At 38.6% G+C, this 26,672-nt stretch overlaps 1 protein-coding gene across 1 annotated transcript in view; it reads right to left on the bottom strand.

Annotated features, from left to right (window-relative positions):
- The window catches only part of WDR72 (WD repeat domain 72), a gene marked incomplete at its 5' end in the record, with an annotated part of 204,347 nt that overhangs the window by 111,823 nt on the left and 65,852 nt on the right, over positions 1–26,672 (bottom strand). Inside the window, one exon of the mRNA XM_080641930.1 lies at positions 1,188–2,005. Coding sequence (XP_080498056.1) covers positions 1,188–2,005 — 818 coding nt within the window. The remainder of the gene's footprint in view (positions 1–1,187; positions 2,006–26,672) is intronic.

The raw sequence follows: 26,672 nt of genomic DNA, 5'->3' as shown, positions 1-26,672 counted from the left end.
CTCTGTCCATTATAAAGTGCCTGGTACAGGTATCTGTTGACTTGACCTCTTATCAAAGAACATAAATGTCAAGGACCATTTACCACCATGTATTGGGTAGTTCAAACAGTATCTCTTCTGTAAAGGCTTCCTAGATGTTTTTATCTCACACTAATTATTCTCTTTACAAGACCACCCAGAATACCTGTATTACAAATGGTTTTTCTACTTTTTCTTTATCTTACTTCAATGTTGTCTATGTATTTTATGTGCATTATTTTTATCATTTAAATAAGCTCATACCCAAATGAGAAATGTATGTATATTTCCCCTATAGGCTGGTGAATTGAATTAAATCTTCTAATATCAGACTGAAAAACTGCATAGCATTTTAGCAGTGGGAGAGGGTAAACACTCGAGTCAAGGTTAGTGATTAATCAGGCTTTGGAAAGAGACTGGTACTCAGCCTTGAATCAGACTCCAAAAAGCTGAATTAATCTTGGGGTTGGTGTCTTTTCTCCATAAGCCTTAACATCGTCACCCATACAATGAGCAAAATAACAGGGCCTATCGCACAGCTTTGCTGTGCATACTAAATGAAATCATGTATGTAAAGGGCTTCCACGGTGACCAGCAGGTACTGAGCACTAAAATAACAACAGTTATTATTACTAAACTGCACTTTCTACAAATTAATTACTATGGTCTCTTCTATTTTTAAAATGCCAAAGAATACATTAAATGGTGGGATTTGAGGAATGAAATTTTCAAACTTTTCCTTTCCCTATGATATATAAAACATATTATTATAGGCAATTACTTAAATGTTCTTTGTTCATATTTAATTCATAGCAACTGCAATGTATTTCAAGGTTGTATGTATATATGTATGTATGTATCATCTATGTATTTATTGAATCATTCAGCATCCAGGACTCTGATTTTCCTGGCACATATTATGAGAACAAGGGTTATTTGTTGAACGAATATATTTTAAAACAAATGTATTGTTCAAATTATCCTCCAATCCCAAAAATTAAAAGAAAGGTTTTTTTAAATGTCTTTGGAGCTAAAGGAGTTGTTGCACATTTATTCTTCATGTAAATGAAGAAAAGAAGGAGAAAGGCTAGAGAAATGAATACAACAAATAATGATAATTTTTAAAATATCCCAAATAAGAAGAGTCAAAATCTCTAGGCATGCCTTACCTATCAGTTCCATATGCCACGTCTACAGGCATGTTAACTAATTTGTTAACTAAAAATAGTCTTCTCAATAAATAAATGATAGTGTTTGACTCATGCAAAGCATCACAATTATTTTCCGGTCCTCTTGGCATCCCAGCTTGATTTGGAAGAGTGGATGTGTATTTGTTTGACAAGTCCAACACTTTTCTGGAAAACAAATTGACTTTTGAGTAGTCTTTCTTCATCTCGGCATTGCATAAATCCCAACCTGGCAGCATCAGTGAGAAGTGATCTTCATTTGAAGCAAGTCCTAAAGAAACTGGACCCTGAAGCTTCAAAATATTGAGATGCTTAATGCAGAGGTTATCTAATTCTTTATCCACTCCCCATGGCAAAAGGCAAGATAGGAGCAATTTGGCTGCATCTATTATGAGGTTGGCATCAAATTTTCTTAATGGCTTAGGGTGTGTCTTTTTGGAGCTCTTCATTTTCTTCTGCCTTTTAATTCCATCACATTCTTCTAAGACCATGATGGAATTATCTCCTTGGGCTGGGGCTTCACTCACAGGCTTGGCTTGTGCCTCTGCTGAGAGAGAACCACAGGCAGTTTTATTTCTTTTCAGCGTCAGTGTTTTCTTCTCAACTGTACTTTTGGCTCTTCTCAGGATCTCACTGCCATAGAATGAATTGGAAGGGTCACTGTCGCAGACTGGCGTTGACAGCAGAAGTTCAACAAGGTTTTCCAAGTCAAATAGAAGGATATGAAAGCCAATGTTACTCCATTTGGTCTTCACAGACAAGACATTAAAAGGACCTGAGAAAGACTTGGCATCAGCAACCTGAAGGAGATTGAAAGAAACACAAAACTTTATGTGTTAAAGTCCTTATTTTTAAGTGATTTTACGAAAGGTCCCATGGGGTTAAAATGGCATAAACAGAAAGTATTAAGTAGCAGTACAAGTAATGGCAAGTCATTTTAATTTTTTTGTATTAATTATAAAAATTCTGCTCGCCAAAACCGGTTTGGCTCAGTGGATAGAGCGTCGGCCTGCGGACTGAAGGGTCCCGGGTTCGATTCCGGTCAAGGGCATGTACCTTGGTTGCAGGCACATCCCCAGTGGGAGGTGTGCAGGAGGCAGCTGATCGATGTTTCTCTCTCATCGATGTTTCTAGCTCTCTATCCCTCTTCCTTCCTCTCTGTAAAAAAGCAATAAAATATATTTAAAAAAAAAATTCTCCTCTAAATTAAACATTCTATATTCTAATATACTTAAATCATTTTTTTCTTTCTTAAACTTCGTTTTTCTTTTAAAAAATATAAATTAGAACCCATGGAATATTATGGCATTAGATTGACATTCTTTTATATACACTTTCACATCTTCCTATCAGTATGGCCTTGAAGACATACAACAGGGGAAAAATAAGTTTGAAAATTAAGGAGAACAGTTAGAATACTTGCAAAAATATAGAAAATATTTAAGAAGAATGGTCTCTCCAAACTTGTTCAACATTTTATTTAAATTTTTAAATAATTGGAGCTAATCTAAATGTTAACCAATGTCAAATTGTTTTTATTTTTTTTAAAGGTACACTTTGTTCTTTCTCTGCCTAAAATGATCTTGCCCTAAATATTGGCATGGGGGATCCCATACTTCAGTGAGGTTCCTGCTCCTTGAAAAAACCTTCCTAAAGTACCTCATCCCCTCATGCCAACCCAGTACTTTCTATCATCTTCCTTTTTTTTCTTTCTTCCTAGTACTTAGGTTATAAACAATATTTATTTGCTTACTGTATATTTTCTCCAATAGCACTCAAACTTCACCTTTGCAGAAGTTTTGTATGTTGCTTTATTCCCAGTGCTGCTCTGTAGCATTATTAGGGTCTTTTTTTAAAAAATTGATTTCAGAGAGGAAGGGAGAGGGAGAAGGCAATAGAAACATGAATGATGAAAGAGAATCACTGATTGGCTGCCTCCTGCATGGCCCACAATTGGGAACAAGGCCACAACCCGGGCATGTGCCTTGACTGGGAATCAAATATGACCTCCTGGTTCGTATATCGACACTCAACCACTTTGCCATGCCAGCTGGGCCACTATTAGGGTCTTAATAAGTATTTGTTAAATAAATAATTAGCATATGTATATAATGGCATACCATTCAAATATTTTGAAATAATGGTGTAAAACTATATTTACTGGAAAAAAATGTGTTCTATAAGGCAGAGAAATAGTACCCTTCTAATAAAGCCATGTGTGTATGAATGTTTAGGTATTTTTACATATTGACATATATAAATTTATACATATAATATGTACATTTATATTCATGAAGGACATGCACTAAAATGTTAATAACTTAATTAGAAAGAGAAGTTAAAATAATCTCTATATTTTAGGGTTTTTTAAATTTAGGTTTTGGATTTTTTTTTTTTTTGCACTGATGACATTTAGTTTATAATCATAAAAAAGAAAATTAAAAAAAAACACATTACAATTTTTTAAAGATAAAAATCCAGAATGGGTTTTGGTTTTATACAATTCTATTACTCGGACAAAAACACATTTTTTCTACCAATAAGATAGTGTAAGGATTCATATAATTATTAATAAATAATTTCTGAAAACCAAAAATAAAAACTATACAGACTGAATATGGACAAATAGCATCAATAGCAATTCACAAAGAATAACATTAAAATTAAAATATGAAAAAATGTTTATAACCAGTAGTAATCAAGAAGTGAAATTAAGATAGTAATACCATTCATTACCTATTCATTTAGTAAAAGAGTTTCTTACATTATCTTATTATGCAATGTCTAATGCATATAAGAAATACATAAGCCATGCATTTAGCCCTCCCATGAACTTCTACTTTCCTAAAGCTATCATCTTCTCTGGCTGTAGTGTCTGGACCTCCTCAATTACTGAGCCAATGAAAATCATAGCAATGACTCTAGAACAGGGGTGGGCAAACTTTTGACTCGAGGGCCACAGTGGGTTCTTAAACTGGACCGAAGGGCCGGAACAAAAGCATGGATGGAGTGTTTGTGTGAACTAATATAAATTCAAAGTAAAGGAGCGGAGGGGAGAGCAAGAGAACTCTCCACTCTTTCAGCTCCGCGGGCCGGATAGAACAGCCGAACGGGCCAGATCTGGCCCGCGGGCCGTAGTTTGCCCACAGCTGGACTAGAGGCTTGATGCACGAAATTTATGCAAGAATAGGCCTTCCTTCCCCTGGCTGCCGGCACTGGCTTCCCTCTGACACCCGGGACCCGGGCTTCCCTCTGGCCGCTGGCAGGCACCCGGGACCCAGGCTTCCCTCTGACTGCCAGCAGGCACCTGGGACCCGTGCTTCCCTCGCAGCCCCGGCTTCGTCTGGAAGGACGTCCGGTCTAATTAGCATATTATGCTTTTGTTATTATAGATTGGGCATATACAATATTTATTAATGTTTAGCAAAGGGTATAGTAAATCTTAAGCTTATTTATATTTATGTTATCTATATACTAGTACAATATATTTCTCAGACAAGAATTCTATTAACAGTATCCTGCTGCTAAGTCATGACTGAATTATGTTCTGCAAAAATACAAATATGATTATATTACCTCTAGAATGATAAAGTATATCTAAACCATCATTATAACAGAAGTATTTTAGAGACATTCATCAATATAGTTATAATAAAAAAGTCTAGAACAAATTATTAAATATGATAAGTATTTCATTTAATGTATGTCACTGCAAATACTTGAGACATATACTCTTATTAACCAATGTCACTCCAATAAATTTAATTTAGAAAATTTTTAATATAAGGGTTAAATATAAATTTTATTAGTTCATATGTTATATACAGAATGCTCTCTGATTGCCTTATAGTTACCCAAAATGTGCTGTTCAGGCTCTTAGAGAAGGTGCTGGTATTTTGTGTGGTATCACATCACTTTGAGTCCTACTCTCTGAAGTTCCAGGTTGAAGCAGGAGAGGAAGCCTTTATAATCTGGCGAGCTCACAGGGAGCAGGAAAGGACAATCTTCCACTCCAATCTCTGAACGTTGGTGAGGCTGGGAGGAAAGTGGTACTGACGTAGCTACATGTGAATGCTATGAACAGCAGGTGGCCAGGAGGAAGAGGCACACAGAGCTGAGCTGTGGAGTACACAGACTTTGGGAAAAGCTTCTGAATCAGAAAGTCAGCAAGTAGAATCCCAGATGGCCAGTGGGCAGACATACTTCTCTACTCCCCACAAGATTCAAGAATAAATGACCAGTAAAACTGAAGTTAACAAGGCAATATACCTATAACAAGGAACAACAAAAGGCTCAAAAGTTTATAGAAAAAAAATGTAATAGGTCTGAAGACATAAGTCTAACATACACACACACACACACACACACACACACACATATATATATATATAGAGAGAGAGACTATTCATTTTTTTTCTTTCATCTACTGTGTTCAGCTTGCACCTCTTCCTGTTCTGTCTGACTCAGACAAAATCGTTAAACTTGGCTGGCTTTACCCCCTGCTTTTGGAGGTAGAAATGCACTCACAACATGTTCTGATAAAACTTCTTTCTGAAAACACAGTGGATTCCCCCACTGAGTTTGTTGTAAAGGATTTCACCTGCCCAACCTACCACAACCACAAAACACATGTGGTAAAGCTGTTGCTTAAACTACCTTCATCTTCTCACTTTTGTGACTTTGTACAATACCTAGTACAAATATTTAAATACTAAGTGAGAAAACATAGATAATAGCTGCAAAAACATTTTACATATTTAGTTATGTTAGAGCAAGAAGAGCTTAAAAATTACCTAATCTGATCCCCTCCCCTTTAATGAAGGGAAAATAAGGAACAGAGAACTAACTTGTTCACAATTACCTATTGGGTAAATAACCAAGTCAGGGTTCCAAGTCTATGTTTTCTGATTCTTCAGATGACAGTATCCACTCAAAGTTTTCAAAGACTGGAATAATATTTATTTGTCATGTCTAAGATAGAAGTCCACATTAGCTAAGCTTTTATTTAATGAGCATATTCACTGCGATGTATAAGGAAGAGTCATCCTTACATGAACATATTCACTAATGAACTGATTACATATAAAATTAGAGCCAAGCCCTCCTCCCTTTGTAACATAAAGGGCCATCCCCATTCTGATGTCCAGTCAAGTCCTTTCTCCCTTTCCCGGCTAAGTTTACTACCCTCCTCCGAGATTTGATCGATTTCTCTAACTGACCCTCCTACATGTTTGTCATTCCCACATGTGAGTCTTTGCCTCTACTTGTTACCTTGACGGCATCCTCCTAGTCTCAAGCTCTAGCCCAAATCCAACCTCCTATGGTTTGCATTTTCACCCACTGCAGTCCCATATTCTCTCTCTCCTCTCTCAGCTCTTCAGCAATTCACTTGTAGCCTTAGTCATAAAGATTTTCATGCATGAAATTTAATCTTCCCCAAGGAGGGAGGCAACTTCAATCCAGGAATGATAGCCTATATCTTCTGGCATGACTTATTTGAGAGCAGGATTCACGTCTGATTCTTTTGGCTACTTCTGAAATCAACTATTTTATAAATAATAGTATTTAAGAAAACTCATAAGGGCTTATATCTCCTACACAACCAGGAAAACAAATAATACTGACTAATGAAAGCAGTTTGTTTCCCTTGAAGACTAAAAGGAGTAAGAGTAAATGTCAGCCTCACTCTCACATCACCAACAAAAAGCTGGGAATAATTCTGAAGATCTGTATGTCCAGTCTCTTACTGTAACATTAGATAGGGTCTTTTTTTAGGGGGGAGATGAGAAAAGTTCAGCACCACCATGGGGACTCCCTAAAGGCAGATCCATCACTGCCTGATATCCTCTGTGCCATATGGAATTAGAGAGAGATTCCGAGGTCTAATCTCCAGACCAGCAGGGCTTTCCTGTCCTGCCAGTCAGACAACAGAGGATTCTCCTAAACCAGTAAAGTGACATCAGGAACCAGGACCATTCTACTCCATTGCATCATGGTAAAGGCTTATTTAAGCATGGCCCTGGAAGTCAGGGAAAGTGACAGTCACTGGTACAACAGATATCCTTCTAGATGTGTGATCAGGATTTTATATTGTCTCCTCATCACATTTTTCTGTTTGTCAATGCTTTTCACCAAATTACAGGGAAACATATTGAAAAGTCAGAAAATTTTTGTAACTACCAAGAAGATATTATTTGTGCTCTAAAACATGCTTATTAAACCATTAGAGGCCTGGTGCATGAAATTCGTGCACGTGGGCGGGGGGGTCCCCTCAGCCCAGCCTAGACCCTCTCCAATCCGGGAACCCTCAGGGAATGTTGGACATTCCTCTCACAATCCGAGACCACTGGCTCCTAACTGCTCACCTGCCTGCCTGCCTGCCTGCCTGATCACCCGTAATTGCCTCTGCCTGCCAGCCTGATCGCCCCTAACTGGCCCCTTCTCTGCTGGCCTGGTCACCCTCAACTTACCCCCCATGCCGGCCTGGTTGCCCCTCACTGCTCCCCCTGCAAGCCTGGTTGCCCCCAACTGCCCCCCCCCGCTGGCCTGGTTACCCCTCACTGCCCCCCTCTGCCAGCCTGGTTGCCCCTCACTGCCCCCCCCCCCCCGCCAGCCTGGTCCCCACACGCAGCCTGCTGGTCAGTCGTTTGGTTGTCCCTCACTAACCCCCCTGCTGGCCTGGTTGCCCCTGACTGCCCACCATGCCAGCCTGGTCGCCCCCAACTGCCCCCCCCCTCCGCTGGCCTAGTCACCCCTAACTGCCCCCTCCCCCCCGCCGTCCTGGTCTCTCCTCACTGCCCCCCTCTGCTGGCTTGGTCGCCCCTAACTGCCCCCCCCTGCTTGTCTGGTTGCCCCCAACTGCCCCCCCTGCTGGCCTAGTCGCCCCCAACTTCCCCCCTGCTGACCTGGTTTCCCCTCACTGCCCCCCTCTGTCAACCTGGTCGCCCCTCACTGACCCCCCCCCCCCCCCGCCGGCCTGGTCTCCCCATGCAGCCTGCTGGTCAGTTGTTTGGTCATCCCTTGCTAACCCCCCTGCCGGCCTGGTTGCCCCACGCAGCCTGCTGTTCGGTTGTTACTGTGAGGGCGTCGTGACCAATTTGCATATTACCCTTTTATTAGTATAGATGGTTACTGCAACACCAGCCTCGTAGCTAAGAACATCTAATCCATCTCCTGACATGCCTGGCAGCATTCTCCCAGGGAACCAGGCTTAAATCTGGATATTATTCTTTCCTCCTTTCTTCTTAAGTTCTCTCTTTCTTCAATGCCTCTCACACCAAGTCCTCGCCTTAACATTTTATCAATCATCCATCTGTCCATCCATCCATCCATCCATCCATCCATCCATCCATCTATCCATCCATCCATCCATTAAATGTTTACTAAGCATCTATGTGCTGCCTGCTGTGCCATGTGTGAAAGACTCAATGGTGAGCAAGACAGAGTCCCTGCAGCATGCAGCTTGACAGTTTAGTTCCTCTCACTCGAATACTTTCCCAACCTCCTCTCCTAACTGCAATCTGTACGTGGCACTGCTGCCTGACTTCTCTGCTGTTTGTCTTGGCCTCTCAGCCTTTTCTGATTTCTCTGCCTCTGTGTATCTTCTCACACTGAGAATGCCCTAACACCATCAACAGAAATTATACCCTTAAAGGAAGCTCATTTTGCCCTAGCCGGTTTGGCTCAGTGGATAGAGCGTCAGCTTGCAGACTGAAGAGTCCCAGGTTTGATTCTGGTCAAGGGCACATGCCCGGGTTGCGGGCTCCATCCCCAGTGGGGGGTGTGCAGGAGGCAGCCGGTCATTGATTCTCTCTCATCATTGATGTTTCTCTCTCTCTCTCCTCCTATTCTTCTCTGAAATCAATAAAAATCTATTTAAAAAGAAAGAAAGAAAGAGAGAGAGAGAGAGAGAGAGAGAGAGGGAGGGAGGGAGGGAGGGAGGGAGGGAGGGAGGGAGGAAGGAAGGAAGGAAGGAAGGAAGGAAGGAAGAAAGAAAGAAAGAAAGAAAGAAAGAAAGAAAGAAAGAAAGAAAAGAAAGAAAGAAAGGAAGGAAGAAAGCTCATTTCCCCCAATTGACTTAACCTCATAAACCTTTTCTAATGTCCCTTTCTAACTGTAATCTTGCTTTTTCCTTGCATGTCTCATGACATGTTTTTTCCCCAACATTTACCTTTTGTCATCATCATATGTATAAGTATCCTTATTTGCATCACCTGCAATCTCTAAAAATCTGAGCCTGCCTCAATCTCAGTGCATGACATCAGCAAAATTTGTTCTGGTAAGACTTCATCGAATATGAGGATTTTTACAAAATACTTTATTGAGCCTAAAAGTGCTGGATAAGCTGAGTTACATAACCATTGAGAGTAAACGTACTGAGTTCATGGCTTTCTCTAGCAACTACTAAGTGCTGAAACATAGTGATTGAAGATGTTATTCCAGGTCTTCTTGAAAAATAACAAATAAATTTGGGCACATTTTTAAAAATCATTATTAAGCTCACTTTTGTTTGCAGTAACTTGGGATTCAGCCTTTAGGTGTTAGTTCTTCACATTTCTGTAAACCCAACTCTAACCTCTGTGTGACCAGAGAAATTCACTTAAAAAACTGTCGCCTAAGTGAAAAATAAGTGTCTCACAACACTAGCCCATTTAAGCACCTAATTACAGGGTCAGTCAAGAGTCAACCTGCTCCGTAACAGATTGCTTTTGTCAGGGGGATCCGATCTGCCCAGAGCTTCACTCAGGGTGCCCCCACTCTTGGCTCCTGGTATATTCAGATATCACTGCCTTGACTTTGAACTATGTCTCTTCAAAATCTTATTGATGCAGAGGCTGGGGTAATTTGGAAAAGAACAAAAGTGTTCTATAAATAAGCCATTTCTCCACAGACACAGATGAAACCACTATTTTCTATCCCTTCTCTGAACACACCTGTGCCTAAAATCATAGACCACTTTCCTGGTTCTCTTAAAAATTCTTTGAAAAAGAATTTCAGGGTGAAATGGTTAGAATGTGCTCCACCAAGGTTGTTTCAAAACACACTTCAACCAAGAGTGAATCTATATGTTATTTTGTTATAGATGCCCAAGATTCCTCTTTTTCTTAATTTTTCTTAGGTCATTTTATATATTTATTTTTCCAGAGAAACTTTGTAATCAACTCATTAAGTTTCCAAAAACCCACCAAGGAGATTTTGAAAGTTATTGTTATTAAATGTATAAATTTGTTACTTTGTTAATTTAAAAAATGCTGTGCTTTCTCTCTGGAGTTGCATTATATTATTAAATCAATATATTTTTCATGTTTTTTAGTCATTTTTAAAACATGTATTCATATGGGGGTTACATATTTTTTTAAAATTTATCCCTGTTTATTTTCTATTTTTATTGCAATTATGAAGAGAAATTTTATATTTATTGTATTTTCAAAAAAAGTGTTCTTTTTGTATTATTATATTAATTTTGGTTTCAGCACTCCCATGCTTATCTTTATTTTTTGTGCTATTAGGTTTTCTGTTTTATTCATATTTTTATGTAGAGTATCCACCATTACTATATTTAAATAAAGGTAATTTGTCCCATTCTTTCCATCCTTATTCTTTATATTTCTTTTTCTTTTGTTTTAGTTAATCCTCACCTGAGGATATTTTGATTCTCAGAGAGAGTGAGACAGGAGAGAAATATTGATGTGAGAGAGGCACATCAATTAGTTGCATCACACATGCAACTCAACTGGGGCTGGGAATTGAGTCTGTAACTGAGGTATGTGCCCTCAATCAGAATTGAACCCAAGACCCTTTAGTGCATGGGCCGATGCTCTAGCCACTGAGCCAAACTAGTTAGGGCATATTTACTCTTCTTAACCCCTGGCATTTGCTAAAATGTTAAAAATATGTTCAATAATAGTAGGAATGGCATATTATTATAAATTAAGCCAGTATGCTTATTGCTGTTTTTTTTTAATTTTTAAAATAATTTGATTCATACATTTTCCTAATACTGGATAAGTTGGAATGGTTTCCTAAACCCATGTATGTGAATAGCTACTCCTCTTTAATCCCTGGACATTTAAATTAGATTTATACAGTAATATCAGGTAAATGAAAGAATACTATTTTAACAGCATAAACTAGTAATAATCATATATTAACATATAATTCTAAATATCTCCCCCATCAAAGATTTCTAAAAGAGAAAAATAAAATACAGTTATTGGAGGCTTGGTTAAAAATCTAACCAGGGTACTGATATAGAAGGATGTACTCCAAATATTTCTCATTTGTCAAAGCAACCTGTCAAATAAGACAGCATCTATAATATAATCTCATTTCTATATGAAAGCAAATTTATACATATGCACACAGACCTATACACATGCCTTTATTCTATGGCTAGAAAGGAACACATCGACAGCATCATAATAATGAGACTAACACAAAGGCAGTGGTTTGAAGAGTGAGAGAGGTCCGTTTACTACCCATAAACATCAGGGTCCTCCCTGTACTGTCAAGCACTCATTTCCTAAAATTCAGCCTTGATCCATTAGTGATACATGAAAACCAATACTGCTACATCGTATTTTGGAAAGTCTTAAGTTACAACATAAACCATACCTGAAAAGTCAAATTACTATATATATTACTGACATGATGTCCCGGAAAAGAAAATGCTTTTATATTTTCCCTCCTCAAATATATCAAGACATGCCATCTACTTTAACTGATTTAATACACAGAACCACATAAAAATTTCATGGAAAGTACAACTTAAATGCTATTTTACCTATCTACCTTCTTGTCTCCAAAGGCTGTTTACCATAGGGATTCAACTTATTCTGGGAACTCTGCTACCTCCCTTAGAAGACACATTTCCATTAGCTGATGGAGAATCCCACATTGGTTTACCCTCTTTCCTGAGACACTAGTCATTTTTCTAAGAAGACACACACTCCTGATGAACAAGCTCCTGCTTTGTCTGCGCTTTGCCCTTTGGCTGATTCCAGGGTAGAAAATGCAGGTTAGAAAGTATTATTAATTAATGTAATGATGAGCTAACATTTATCCAGTGCTAAAATCTTTCACACAATTTCACTTTAAAATTTTAGTTCTAAAAATTCGAACTCTGAGCTAAAGCAGATATTGACTTAAGGATTCTTTGGTTTATGAATATTAGTGATATGGGGGATAATGAATGCCTGATCTTCATATCAGCAATTAATTAATTAATTAATTAATTAATTAATTCCATGTTGCCCGGCCAGTGTGGCTCAGTGGTTGAGTGTTGACTTATGAATCTGAGGGTCACCAGTTTGATTCCAGGTCAGGGCACATGCCTGGGTTGCAGGCTCAATGACCAGTAGAGAGCATGCAGAAGTCAGCCAATCAATGATTATCTTTCATCATTGATATTTCTATCTCTCCCTCTCCCTTCCACTCTCTGAAATTAATAAAAATATATTACAAAATTAAAAAGCAATAATTCCATGTTTATTGAGTTCAAAATTTTAATTCAGCAAGTAAGCAATTCCTCAAAGTGCAGAAACAGGTTATTAGGATTTATTTTTTTCTTTCTGAAATGCCTTTCTCTACCAATCCTTGAAAAGATGATGCAGTTCCACTCTGGCCTTCAGAGCTGAAGTTCGTAGTTGTTTAGAAGTGCAAAGCACTGTGGTTTCTAAAATTGATTTGAGGTAGCTCGGGAAATGCTTCCCATCAAACTGCCTTTGGAATACTCAGACACAGTCCTGAGAACCTTTCAAAATAAAAGCAGCTGGTGGAGGAGAGGCCCACTCTGGTCTGCAGCTTTCTACTCATCACATATCTAGTTGTAGATAATGTTTGCATAGCTTAAAAGCTGAAGTGTGTGTGTGTGTGTGTGTGTGTGTGTGTGTAGAGAAAATAACATTTTCAACGATTTATTAATTTTCATGGTTTAAACCAAAATGTCTAAACTTTAATTAAAGTGACATTTCCATGAAGCATTATAATAGCACATCATTTAATTTTAAATATGCAACCTAAATGTATGAAAGAGTACTTTAGTCATTAAACATGCATACAGTAGTAAACCTTTAGTACACTATCTGGACCCTCATTTATGAAAACAAAATCAAGATTGTTATGCTTAACTATAAATGCTAAGTTAATATTGCTTTCTACGTATAATTATTTCAGAAATAAATTTAAGTCATGAGATGAAGTAGACCTGGAAGTAAACACAAATGTTTGAGGAAGGTAGGAGTACCCATCTGCTTACTGTCTTTCTCTCTTCTATAAGGGTGGGGCTGTTATAAAGCAGACATAGACACAAACCAAAAACAAAAACTGCACCTTCCATATAAAATTGGAAATGTGAAATAAGATTTATTTTACCATGTCTGTGCTGGCAATTAGGAAATTCTCTCCTTTAATCTATCTTTCTTCAGTGCTATATACTTTATCTTAAGATATTTTTATGGAAAAAAGTCTGGATGTTCAAAAGAGCTCATTTATATTTCTCCATGGGAATTTTATCTTCATTGACAGAAACCAGTAACTATTTTTAAAAGGACTTTTTTTTATTGATTGGCTAAATGAAAAAGATCTACAAAGGGCTTTGCTCATATTGCACCAAATACATTTCAACATTTATAACAAATGACTTAATTTCATAGAAACCATGAACAGGTAGGGATATACTGGTTACGAAAAGCATACATCTTACAAAGATATGAAAAACCATTGGTGGAACGACAGGAATGGGCAGATATCCCAACAGTGCATAAATCAAAGAGCAAGGGGTAAGTGAAAGTGCCAGCCATTCGTTTTTAGACCATTGAGCCCAAGGGTTGCTGGAGATGTTTGTTGGTAGTAAAAACTGTCACCCTCCAAAGGGCCAGGGGAAAGCAGTGTGACTGGCAGCACAAATAGAAGACAAAAGAGAAAGCCTTCAATCTGCAGCTGATGCACAGGAAGAACCTGGGGAGCTGAGTTTACAATAGAGACGACATTACCAAGCTAATGGCACAGGCAATCATGGGGCCACCACTCATCCCTGGTACCAGCAGGGCATCTATTTTCAGCTAAGTGTTAGAGGACCTTTTTGCTTTCTCTCACCACTGCAGGAGTAAAACAACCTAGTGGGGGAAACCCACTGACTGGTAATAAATTACTATATTGGATACTTTTTGTGTTCTTTCAGCAATAACTTTACTGGGTATTCTTGCTATCATTACCAATTAAAGTGGAGCCTGCTTTAGCAAACTGCATCTAATGGTATATCGGTCCCGATGTTCCAATTGCTTTGGCAAGTATCACAGGGTCAAGAGGCTCCTTTGACCTTGATCATCTAAGTCTTTCTGACCTCTCACTATTTAAAGCAATCTCAGCTGAACAGATGGACACTCTCTGCGACACTATAAAGCTTAGAATATAAAGATAAATGAAATTGTGTTTCAGGCTTCAAATTGGTTTATGGGTGTAAAATATTGTTCGTGTATCCAACAGAATCTCAGTTTTAAAGTGCACACTTCGACTTTGGCTAATGAATAAAATTGCATGCTTCTTTTATAATTGATTGTAGGTTAAATTATGCCATTCACCTACTAGAAGGAGACTCTAGAATTTTTTCATATCTGAAAGTGAAAGGGAAATGTTTAACCATCAACTGTATACTTTATTAATCTCTTTGCATTAGTATATTATCATGGTTATTTAATATTTTGAGATATTTGGTTTAACTTAAAGTAGAAGATACATATTATTTCTTCACTAGAACTGAACTCTCCTTTAAGTAAAATACCTGTATAATTTATTGTTCAAACCAGGCCACTTTTGAGGGTGGAATATTGCACTATTAATAATTACACTGGAACAATAGGCATGTACTAAAATTGTCCCAGTGAAACTGGATGTATAGTAAGTAACCCTATCTTAAAGGAATATGGCAATGAGTATGCTTATTTTTTTTAAAAAAAATCTATCTTTCTGTATCACTCTTGAAATGTGACTATTTTTCTGTAAATCACAATTATAACTCTACTAGAGTCCCGATGCACAAAGATTCGTGCAAGAATGGGCCTTCCTTCCCCTGGCTGCTGGCACCTCCTTCGCTCCAGCTGGAGCTGTGTTTCCACTCCAGCCCGGAGCCGCCTTTCCGCCTTCCCACGTTGCCCAGAGCGGCTGGGGCAGTAAGGAACACCTGCGTCCCGCACCACCCCCGGCCATGGCACCTGCGTATGCAAATCAACCCACCATCTTTGTTGGGTTAATTTGCATACTCACTCCTGATTGGCTGGTGGGCATCACGAAGGCACGGTCAATTTATATCTTACTCTTTTATTAGAGTAGATAATTCTATTTCTTATGTGATTAAAAGAAGAGAAGTTTATTTTTAAATTTTCAGATTCAATATATTTAGTTCCAAGTCTTAAAAACTTTTAATAGTGCTAAGTAAAAAAAAGAAACAAAGCCCCAATCAGAATATTACTACATCATTCAAAACTTTTTATTTCTATACTTTTTGCTTATGAAGTTGATGCAGCTAGTATTCTGCTATGGTATATCCAAAATATTCTCTCAGCAATCAACTATACTTCTGTAAGGTAAAAAGATTTGGTTGCAGGCAAGTGAGAAACAATGGATATAATGGCTTTAGAGTTAAACAAACCACTCACTACTTTGTGAAAAACTTACAAGTTCAGGGAGAGAGGGAGGGATAGAGGAAGAGAAAGAGTTAAACAAAATTACCAACAGGTCAGAAGGAATGTTTCAGGGCAACCTGGATTGGGAACTGGCTAACAAACTAGAAACAAAGTTTAGGGACCCGTTCAGGACATCTGGTCCTGTCCAAAACTCCATGGAGATATTTGACCCATGCCAAAAGGTCCTTCAAATGTGGTCCTATCAAGAACATCCATGAGCATATTGGTCTATGACAGATGGTCCTTGATATTTGGTCTGCCAGAAACATCCACACTTAGAAAACATCCTTGGTTCAAATAGCCCATTTTTATTTATACTTTTGGTTTATAGGATTAATACATAAAAATACCATGTTTTATTGTCACAATAATTGTGTTGTGGTTGTATTGCCAATAATAACCATTCTTGTCTCAGTAAACTTGCTACAAATTTTTGTGGCATTTTGGACAGGACCATATGTCCCCTAATCATTAGGGACCAATGCAGCCTCCCGAACAAAGAAGAACCATAACCAGAAGTGTGTCCCCACCTTTAGTAAAGAGATAAAGACCAAATACCAGCTTTAAAGTTTCAGGGTTTTATAACTAATTCTGGAAAGCATATACACAACATAGTCTTCTTTCCCTGAAATGAAATAAGCAAGTGACAGGAGTCAACTTCAGGAAAAGGCTCTGAGAGTTCAGAAAAAGAAATGGCAAGTGGAGGTATGGCCAAATAGGAATTATGGAAAATAATTCACATAACCAAATGCTATGGACTGAATTTTTGTGCTGGCCCCAAATCCATGTTAAAACCCTGATCTTAATGTGATGGTATTTGGAGGTGGGAACTTTGAGACGTAGTTATGAGGATGGAGTCCTTAAGAATGGGATTAGTGCCCCTCTGAGAAGAGAACAGAAAGCCAGATAACCCTTTCTGTCACGTAAGGCTACAATAAAATCCCCTGCAGCCATGAAGAGGGCCCTCACCAAACACCAAATCAGTTAGCCACCTTGATCTTGGACTTCCCAAACTCCAGAACTGAGAAATACATTTCTCTTATATAAGCCACCCAGTCTATAGTATTTTGTTATAGTATCCCAAGATAAGATTTAAAAAAAAAAATCTAGGAATAATTAAGGGTCTTTGCTGATAAACTTATCTAACATTCTACTGAAGCCAAAAGTTCTTCCAAATTGTAGGGCACCACCAGAACTGTAGACAATATGGAAAGAATTATTCTATTGTGGTGCAAAGCTATGGTGAGGACTCCATCAGAATGCTGGATACATCTGGCCAGATCTCAAAAACAAAATGCGCAGGGGTGGGATTACTTCTGCAGACAGAAAGACTAAAAAAATAACGTGATCAGTCTGGAAAGTTGAAAAGATATATTTCATTGTTGTGAAATCATAATAATACAGAACGTGAAATGTTAACTCAGGCATCAATTCCTGAATTATTAAAGAGGGTGAAGATATTTATATACACTCATAGATTTTTTTAAATTAGTAAAGTAAACAAGGGACATTTGAATGATATACTTAAATATAGAAAAATAACTTTAGCTATATTGCTTTGCCTTTAGAAAACAATATTAATACTACTTACATAATATTAAAAATACAGATAAACAAAAAGAAAATTAAAGTCACCCATAATCACAGTATCTAGGAGAGTCTTAACTTTTTAAAGTAAAAATCTGGAAAAAACACACACAAGTCTTTCCCACAAAAGTTCATAGACTTTTATAGATATCTGGATCTTAGAAATTAATACCTGTGTAGTCCTTAGCATATTTACCAAATGTTTCTAGTTCTCCATCTTTCCCAGTGCACTGCTTTGACTTTATTAGCTTGATCTCTGTGACTGTCAAGAGCAGAGGCCCTCTTTTGGCCTCAGATAGGTGCATGGAGAGAGCAAAAAATAAACTTTGACTGTTTTTACTTTTGAGGTATTCTTTGTTGCTAGCCTATCTTAATCTAACTTTATGCAATTTGATCTCAGTAGATGGATGAATAGATAGATTCATTGCAAAGGAAAACACTTCTTAACTCTTCTATTGTCATCACTCAAGCGTTTGTCCTCTCAGTACCCTGATAGCACATGGGTGGGAGTTTTACCCCAGCAATTCTCAGAAACCAGGTAGGTGTCCTACAATTAAACTGAATTCACACTATCTACCTAGAGTAAATATCAGATGTCACAAGTGACGAGCTTAACCCCACAAGACTGTCCCACTTCAGACATCCATTGGCGTCCAGGTTGTTACCTATGCTTTTGACCAACTGACTATAAATCATAGGTTCTACCACCCTCTTCTCTGGTTCCAGCATTTGCTAAAATGGCTCATAAAATTCAGCAAAACACTTTACTTACTAGATTGCCAGTTTATTACAAAGAGTAATAAAGGATACGAATGAGCTGCCTGATAAAGAGATATAGGCATACTCATTTTACTGAGTTTCACAGATACTGCATTTTTTTTTTTTTTACCAATTGAAGGTCTGTGACCTTCCTATATGAATTGAGCCCATATAGGAAGGTGAACTTAATCAATAAATGCTGTGTATGTTCTGACTGTTCCACTGATTGGCCATTCTATCTGTCTCTGTCTTGTCAGGCCTCCCTATTCCCTGACACATAGCAATATTGAAATTAAGCCAATTAATAACCCCACAAAGGCCTCTGACTGTCCAAGTGAAAGGAAAAGTCATATTTCTGACTTTAAATAAAAAGCTGAAAATGATTACTAGTAAACTTAATGAAGAAGGCATGTCAAAAGCCAATACAGCCTGAAAACTAGGCCTCTTGTGCCAACAGTTAGCCAAATTGTGAATGCAAAGAAAAAGTATTGAAGGAAATTAAGAGTGCCACTCTAGTGAACACACAAATGATAATACAGCAAAACAGCCTCATTGCTGATATGAATAAATTATATTGGGCTGTAGAGAAGACTAATCCAGCCATAGCATTCCCTTAAGCCAAAGCCTAATCCAGAACAAAACTCTTACTCTCTTTAATTCTATGAATACTGAGAGAGGAGACAAAGCTGAAAAAGAAAAGTGTGAATCATGAAATTTAAGAAAAGAAGCTGTTTCCATAATATAAAAGTGCAAGGTGAAGCAGCAAGTGCTGACGTAGAAGCTGCAGCCAGTTATCCAGATCTAGCTGAGATAATAAACAAAGGTGGCTGTGTTTTGTTTTGTTTTGTTTTTGTTAATTCATACCTGAGGACATTTTTTTCCATTACTTTTTTTAGATAGAGTGGAATGGAGGTAGGGAGGAGAGAGAGAGAAACATGGATGTGAGAGAGATATATTCACTGGTTTCACTGGTTGCCTCCTATATGCACCCCATCTCGAACTGGGGATGGGGAGTGAACCCACAACCCAGATACATGCCCTTGACCAGGAATCCAACACTTGACTCTTCAGTGTGCAGGGCTCTAACCACTTAGCCACAATAGCCAGGGCAAAAAAGGTTTTTAATGTAGACAAAACAACATTATATTGGAAGAGGAAGCCATCTAGAACTTTCATAGCTAGAGAGGAAAAGTCAATGCCTGACTTCAAGGCTTCAAAGCCTCAAAGGACAGGCTGGCTCTCTTATTAGAGACTAATGTGAAGCCAATGCTCATTTACCATTCTGAAAATCCTAGGGCCATTAAGAATTTTGCTAAATCTACTCTGCCAGGGCTCTATAATTGAAACCACAAAGCCTGGATGATAGCACATCTGTTTAAAAATTGGTTTACTAAATATTTTAAGCCCCCTGTGAGACCTAGTGCGTAGAAAAGAATTTTTTCAAAATATTACTGCTCATTGACAGTGTACCTGGTCACCCAAGAGCTCTGATGGAGATTGACAAAGAGATTAATGTTGTTTTCATGCCTACTAATACAACATTCATTCTGCAGCCCATGGATCAAGGAACCACTTTTACTTCCAACTCTTATTATTTAAGAAATACATGTTGTAGGACTAAAGCTGCCATATTGATTCCTCTGATGAACCTGAGTAAAGTAATTTGAAAACTTTCCAGACTCACCATTCTAGATACTATTAAGAACATATGCAATTCATGGGCAGAGGTAAAAATATCAACATTGAAAGAAGTTGATTCATCCCTCCTGGATGACTGAAGAGGTCAAGACTTCAGTGAAAGAAGTAACTGCAGATGTGGTAGAGATGGCAAGAGAACTGGAATTAGGTGTGAAGCCTGAAGACAGGACTGAATTGCTGCAATCTCATGATAAAAAAATGTAACAGATGAAGAGTTGCTTCTTATGGATGAACAAGAAAGTGGTTTTTGAGATGAAATCTACTCCTTGTGAAGATTCTCTGAAAATTGTTGAGATGACAGCAAAGGATTTAGAATATTACATAAATTTAGTTTACAAACAGCAGCAGGATTTGAGAGGAATGACTCCAATTTTGAAAGAAGTTCTGAGTAAAATGCTGTCACTTATAGAGCCCAGGCATGCTACAGAGAAATCATTCATGAAAGGAACAGTCAGTCAATGTTGTAATCTTCATTGTTGTCTTTTTAAAAAAAAAATTGCCAGAAACACCCCAACCTGTAGCAACCCCACCCTGTCAGTCAACAGCCATCAACATCAAGGCAAGACCCTCTACCAGCAAAAAGATTATATATGACTCACTGAAGGCTCAGATGATGGTTAGCACTTGTTTTTAGCAATAAACTACTTTTTAATTAAGGTATGTACAGTGTTCTTTTGGGGCATAATGCTTTTGCGTAGTTAATAGACTACAGTATAGTGTAAACATAAATTTTATATGCATGGGAAACCAAAAAATTTGTGTGACTGGCTGTATTACCATATTGCTTTATTGCATTGGTCTGGAAAAGAACTGCAGTAAACCTGAGGTATCCCTGTATAAGGGGCAAAGTATATGGGGAGGGAAGTGGTGCTTCCATGCCCACTCCAGGTGAGTCAGGATAGCTAGATTAGGGTTCTGGACCCTCCTCCCTCCCCTCTACATGGAAACAGACCTGTAAGAGGAAACAGTCTTGTTAGAAACTACAGAGACAAAGAAAAACCAGTTCTGTCCAGCCAGGCCAGGAACCCTGACTGAAGAATGACCTATAGTAATTGTAATCCTATCTAATAAAAGGGTAATATGCAAATTAACCATCACTCCACCACAAAGATGACGGCAACCATAGTGGCTAGGGCACTGGACGCGGGCGGCGTCACCCTGGGCATGAGCCTCAGCGTCCCGAGTGCCCTGGCCCACGGAGGGAGGATGGGCGGGCGGGATGCTGGCATCGTTGCAGGCCAGGCTGAGGGACCCCCCGGCCCCTCCGTGCACAAATTTCATGCACCGGGCCTCTAATGCTATTATTATACTATTAGCATTGCAGCTAGACCAGTACTCAACATGTACCAATGCCTAACACTTTCCAAGAGGACCAAATGAAGACAAAGATTCCTCCTCTTGTTGTGAAGGAGGTGCTTCACCTACCCCTCCTCAACTCTACCCAGGACCACCCAAAATTTGCCCGTTCCTGAGTTCTTCCTCACTAGCCCAAAACTTAAAACTAGGCCCCAGACTCTGTGAGGCAACTCACTTCTGGAGTCTGCCTGCACTCCCTTATCTGTGTGTACTTTCACTTTAATCAAATCTCTGTGTTTCACTGAGTCTTTCTGTTTCAGTTAAGGAGCTGGACACTGCCACAGGGTTGAGGCCTCCCCATGAGCCTCAAAAATCACAGGTGTATCGCCCTCCCAGGACCTCTAGGTGTTCAACAACTGGGAAGCTCTCTGAACCCTCTCCTTTTCAGTATTTATTAAGCTTCACTACATAGGCATGATTGATTAAACCATTGGCCACTGGTGATTAATTCAACCTCCAGCTCCTCTCCCTGCCCTGGAGGTCAGTGTGTAGGCCTGGAAGTTCTAGCCCTCCATGGACATGGTTGGTTCTGCTGGCAACCAGCCCCCATCCAGAAGCTATCCAGGGCCGTTCCAAAAATCATCTTATTAACATAAACTCCCATGTGGTTGAAAAGGCTTGATATGAGTAACAGAAGACACCCTTAGGGCACTTATAGCTTAGGGAATTCCAAGGGTTTTAGGAGCTGTGTGTCAGGAACCATAGATGAAGTCCAAAATATATATTCTTATTATATCGCACTATCACAATAGCAAAGAGAGGCTTGGTGACTGACTCAAACTCATATAGCCATTGATTTAATTAACCCAACTACTTAAGGGCCCCAGTTTAAATTGGAACACAAATTGACTATCACACTGCAATGCTCTTTCCACCATATAAAATGGGGTCTCTCATGCTTATGTGCCTTGATTCTCTTAGAAATTACTAGAAGACACTGAAACCACTCCCCCTCCCACCACTTTTCAGAAAGATGGTTGTAGCTGAGCAAACACATCATAATTAAACATTGGTTTGCTTTTCATCCTATAAAAAACTTCAATAACACTAAGAAAAAAGTATTCAATATCAAATTCAAAAGCAATTTCATTAAGCAGCTAAATTATAAGTGGCAAAAAGATACTATGTCATATACTCTCCTTAAATTGCAACTGTTTTCATCAATTTTTGTACTTCTCTCTGTATATAATTGTCAATTAAGATAACAAGTAAGGTTGCTAAATTACTCTGTACTTACCCCCTAGAGATGAAAACTAATTAAAAGACATGTGCTGTAGATATGCTAATTTGACTTACGGCTAACACCTTTGCTTCCCAACTATGACATGTCAGTGGCATCATGCTGATGCTTTCCAAACATCATACTAATAAGCTTATAATTGGCCAAGAGGTCAGAAGGGATGCAGGTTGAAGAAAAAAATGACTTAGAATTGGTTTACCACAAAATAGACCAAAGTACAAAACAACAACAACAAACAAATAAACAAAAAACACTACCACCACTAAAACAAAACAGTGCTACTTCTCTTTGGAGTGATTCTTATGTGTATTTACATAAAGAATAACCAGCCAAGTATAGATTTGGGGTATATGTCTCTGTGTAGTCACCAGATATCTTAGTCAATTCAATTTAATACATATGTATTAAATTTAAATCAATACCTAGAGAATACCCTCACGTAAAAGAAAAAAAGTGTATAATTTAAACTAAATTTAATGAAATGCCTGAGGACATGGGTTCTTTCAAAAGACCATAGAACTATAAATTGCCCATATCCAGTAATTGCTCAATAAGATCAAGTTTGAAGACTACCTTAAAGAACTAAGAATGGGGGAAATAAAAATGTCCTAAAAGCCAAAATAGATTTTATAAATCAGGGCTCAAAATTGAGTGAAAACATTTATAAAATTTAGCAAAGAGGAAACACTACAATATTATTTGTTAATGACAAAAACCAAATATAATTTTTTAAGTGAAAGGCTTCTATTACTCTTTTCATGGCCTATTACACTGAATTATAATGGAATCTAATCATAGTCCTGCCCACTGCAGAGTTTAGAAAACCATGGCCAACAGGCTAAATATTGACTACCACCTTTAAAAAAAATAAAATATTATTTTAACACAGAAAAATGTATCACCTACGGCTATTTGGATATTATAAAGAGTTGAGTAGCTGTGACAGAGACCATATAGCCCACAAAGTCAATAATATTAACAACTGGCCCTTTACAGGGAAAGTTTGCCAACCCTGGGCTTGTTCTAAATTAACAGAAATTTTAAATGTATACAGAAACATTTTTATAGCAAAATCCACAATATAAATATAAGTCATGCAATTTAAGGTATTAAATCCCCTTGATTCAGGAGAGTTTTATTTTAACAGAGGACTCTATTATAAGGTTATATTGGTTGTTTGTATGTCACCTATTTTAGTTTTATGTACAAATGTAAGTTGCTCTCAGATGTCCGAGGCCAGGTTAAAAGACTTCCTTTTCCTGCTGGAGTATAAGACACAGTCATCCTCCACCATTACCACTGTAAATTCTACCTCCAGTCATATCAGCTGCTCATCAATCCCCTACTATAGTGTGAGCTTTTGGATCTGACGTTTCCCCATGGCAAAAGCATATCCATCAAGTTTTAGACATAACATTATTTCCAGCATTCCGTGGGCAGCATCAGCTCACCGTCTACAGGGGTTCTCCTGGCACTTTGGGATGTAGGTCTACCAGAGCACATATTTTCTATCATGGTCTTTACCAATTTGGTGTTCAAAATCTCAACACCAACTAACAATTTCTCTCACTCTCTCTCCCTCTCTCTTTAAAATTTTTATTGAATTTATTGGGGTGATATTGGTTAATAAAATTATGTAGGTTTTAAGTGTACAATCTATAATACATCATCTGTATATTGTATTGTGTGTTCACCACCCAAAGTCATCTCCTTCCATCACCATTTAGCTATCCCCCTTTACCCTCTTCTACCTCGCCCAATAATTTCCTCCTCTTGATGCAACTATGCAATAGCTTCCTCTTTCTGACACTCCTCTCTGCTAATATAATTTTTCACATAGCAACCAACGTGATATTTTCAAAACAATAAATCAGATCCCATCACTTCTTTTGAGTAAAATGAAAAGACTCCCCTTATTACTTAAAATAAAAGTGAAGCTCCATACTTTGGATTACCACACCCAGCATGGTCTACACCACCTCACCCTTGAATATGGACTTCTAATTCTCTCCCCGTGTACTTCTCTCCAGTCACACTGGCCTTGGCTTCATTGCTACTTTAGGCTCTTTACTTTGTATTCTCCCCTCTGCTAGTCACATGATTAGCTGGCTGCTTCTTCTCATTCAGACAGTATAATGCTATCTTATCCTCTGACCACTCAGTCTAGACTAAATTTCTAGGCATGTCTATCACACCACCTGTTGTTAATTCCCTGTAGAGCCTTTATCACTATCTGACATTGTTGTGGTTTTGTTTTGTTTAAATTATGGTCTCTCTCCTCTCCCCAGAAATGTTAAGTGGCATGAGATCCAGGACTTTGTTGAAAGTACTAGTATCAAGAAAAGTATCTAGGCCTGGCCCAGTGGTTGAGCATCGACCTATGAACCAGGAGGTCATGGTTTGATTCCTGGTCAGAGCATATGCCCAGGTTGCTGGCTTGATCCCCAGTGGGGAGTGCATAGGAGGCAACCGATCAATAATTATCTCATCATTGATATTTCTACCTCTCTCTCCTTCTCCCTTCCTCTCTGAAATCAATAAAAAAATATTTCTTAAAGAAAAGTGTCTGACAAATACCAGGTATTCATTGATTATTTGCTGAATAAATGAAGTATTCTGTTCTTTATTCCATGCTATAAAATTTACATAACATACAGACACGGCAGTTCTTTATTTCCAATGAGCTTAAGGCCTAATTGAGAAGATAAGACAGATAAATACTTGAAAAATAACCAGGTAATTCATAGTTAATTAGCAATTGCATGTTAAATAGTGCAGACAGATGCTGTAGTATGGGTGGGCTTTAAACAGGTGGAGAGTAGACCATCTCCTGTACATGATATTGGGCAGAAAGAGATGCATAGAGAGCAGAGTCATCAGGGCAGTCACAAGGAGGAACACTGGCTTGTCCACTGTCACTGAGTCACCTCCTCCCGGAGGCAAGCAGACAAGGAAGAGAAAGAATCCCCATGAGGCTCGATACCTCCTGGGACTGCTAATCCAGCATGCTACCCTATATCCCTGCATTAAGGAGTTACATACAAGCATTTGCTGTTATACACATAACAGAATAGAATCAGTCCTGTCTTCACCAACCTATGATGAGAGGGGGATTTCTGCAATTTTCAAATAATCTAGGAAAGTAGGAAGCAATCTTGCCACTGGAGGAATGCAGAATTGTGCCAAAGACTCTGCATCTGGGAAATAAAACATAAATCAGGCCTCTTCATATTTATTACACTTACATTTCTAAAAGTTATTACAAACCCATTGATTAGATTGTAGCTGGCTTCAGGGTTTTTGCATTGAGGAGAGGTCTTAGTAATTATTTAAGGGAAGCAGAGGACCCATGATATACAATATAATCCTCAGGCTATTTTTGAGTGCTTATTTTAGGTAATTTTGTTACTAGAAAAAGGAGTCTGAGATTTAAGGACAAATGAATGGGGCAATAATATAAAGGTTGTTGGTATAAGAAACCATATAACCACACTGTCTTTTAATCTTTCTTTATAAATCTATATCAGCTCACTGTTGCCCATCTTACCTATAGTGAATCATTTCTCCCCAATGTACTAAACATGCCAAATTTCATCACCTGTGTTTAATATATTTTTTCTTATAAACTTTTGAATTGATTTAGATTGGTGTCTAAATATCAGTGGGGAAGCTATTGTGTTTTAACAGCCTCTTTGCTGTTATTAACAACTAGAGGCCCAGTGCACAAAATTAGTGCACGGGGGGGGGGGGTGTCCCTCAGCCCAGCCTGCACCCTCTGCAATCTGGGACCCTTCGAGGGATGTCCAACTGCCCATTTAGGATCGGGCCTAAATGGGCAGTCAGACATCCTCTCACAATCCAGGACTGCTGGCTCCCAACTGCTCGCCTACCTGCCTTCCTGATTGCCCCTAACTGCTTCTGCCTGCCAGCCTGATCACCCCCGAACCACTCCCCTGCCAGCCTGATTGATGCCTAACTGCTCCCCTGCCAGCCTGTTTGTCCCTAACTGCCCTCCCCTGCAGGCCTGGTCACCCCTAACTGCCCTCCCCTGCAGGCTTGATCGCCCCCAACTGCCCTCCCTTGCTGGCCTGGTCCCTCCCAACTGCCCTCCCCTGCTAGTCTGATCGCCCACAACTGCCCTCCCTT

This window comes from Plecotus auritus, assembly GCF_963455305.1.
Source record: "Plecotus auritus genome assembly, chromosome: 1".
Taxonomy (NCBI): domain Eukaryota; kingdom Metazoa; phylum Chordata; class Mammalia; order Chiroptera; family Vespertilionidae; genus Plecotus; species Plecotus auritus.
Note: the sequence above shows the minus strand (reverse complement) of the source record. Positions and strands in the feature narration are given on the sequence as shown.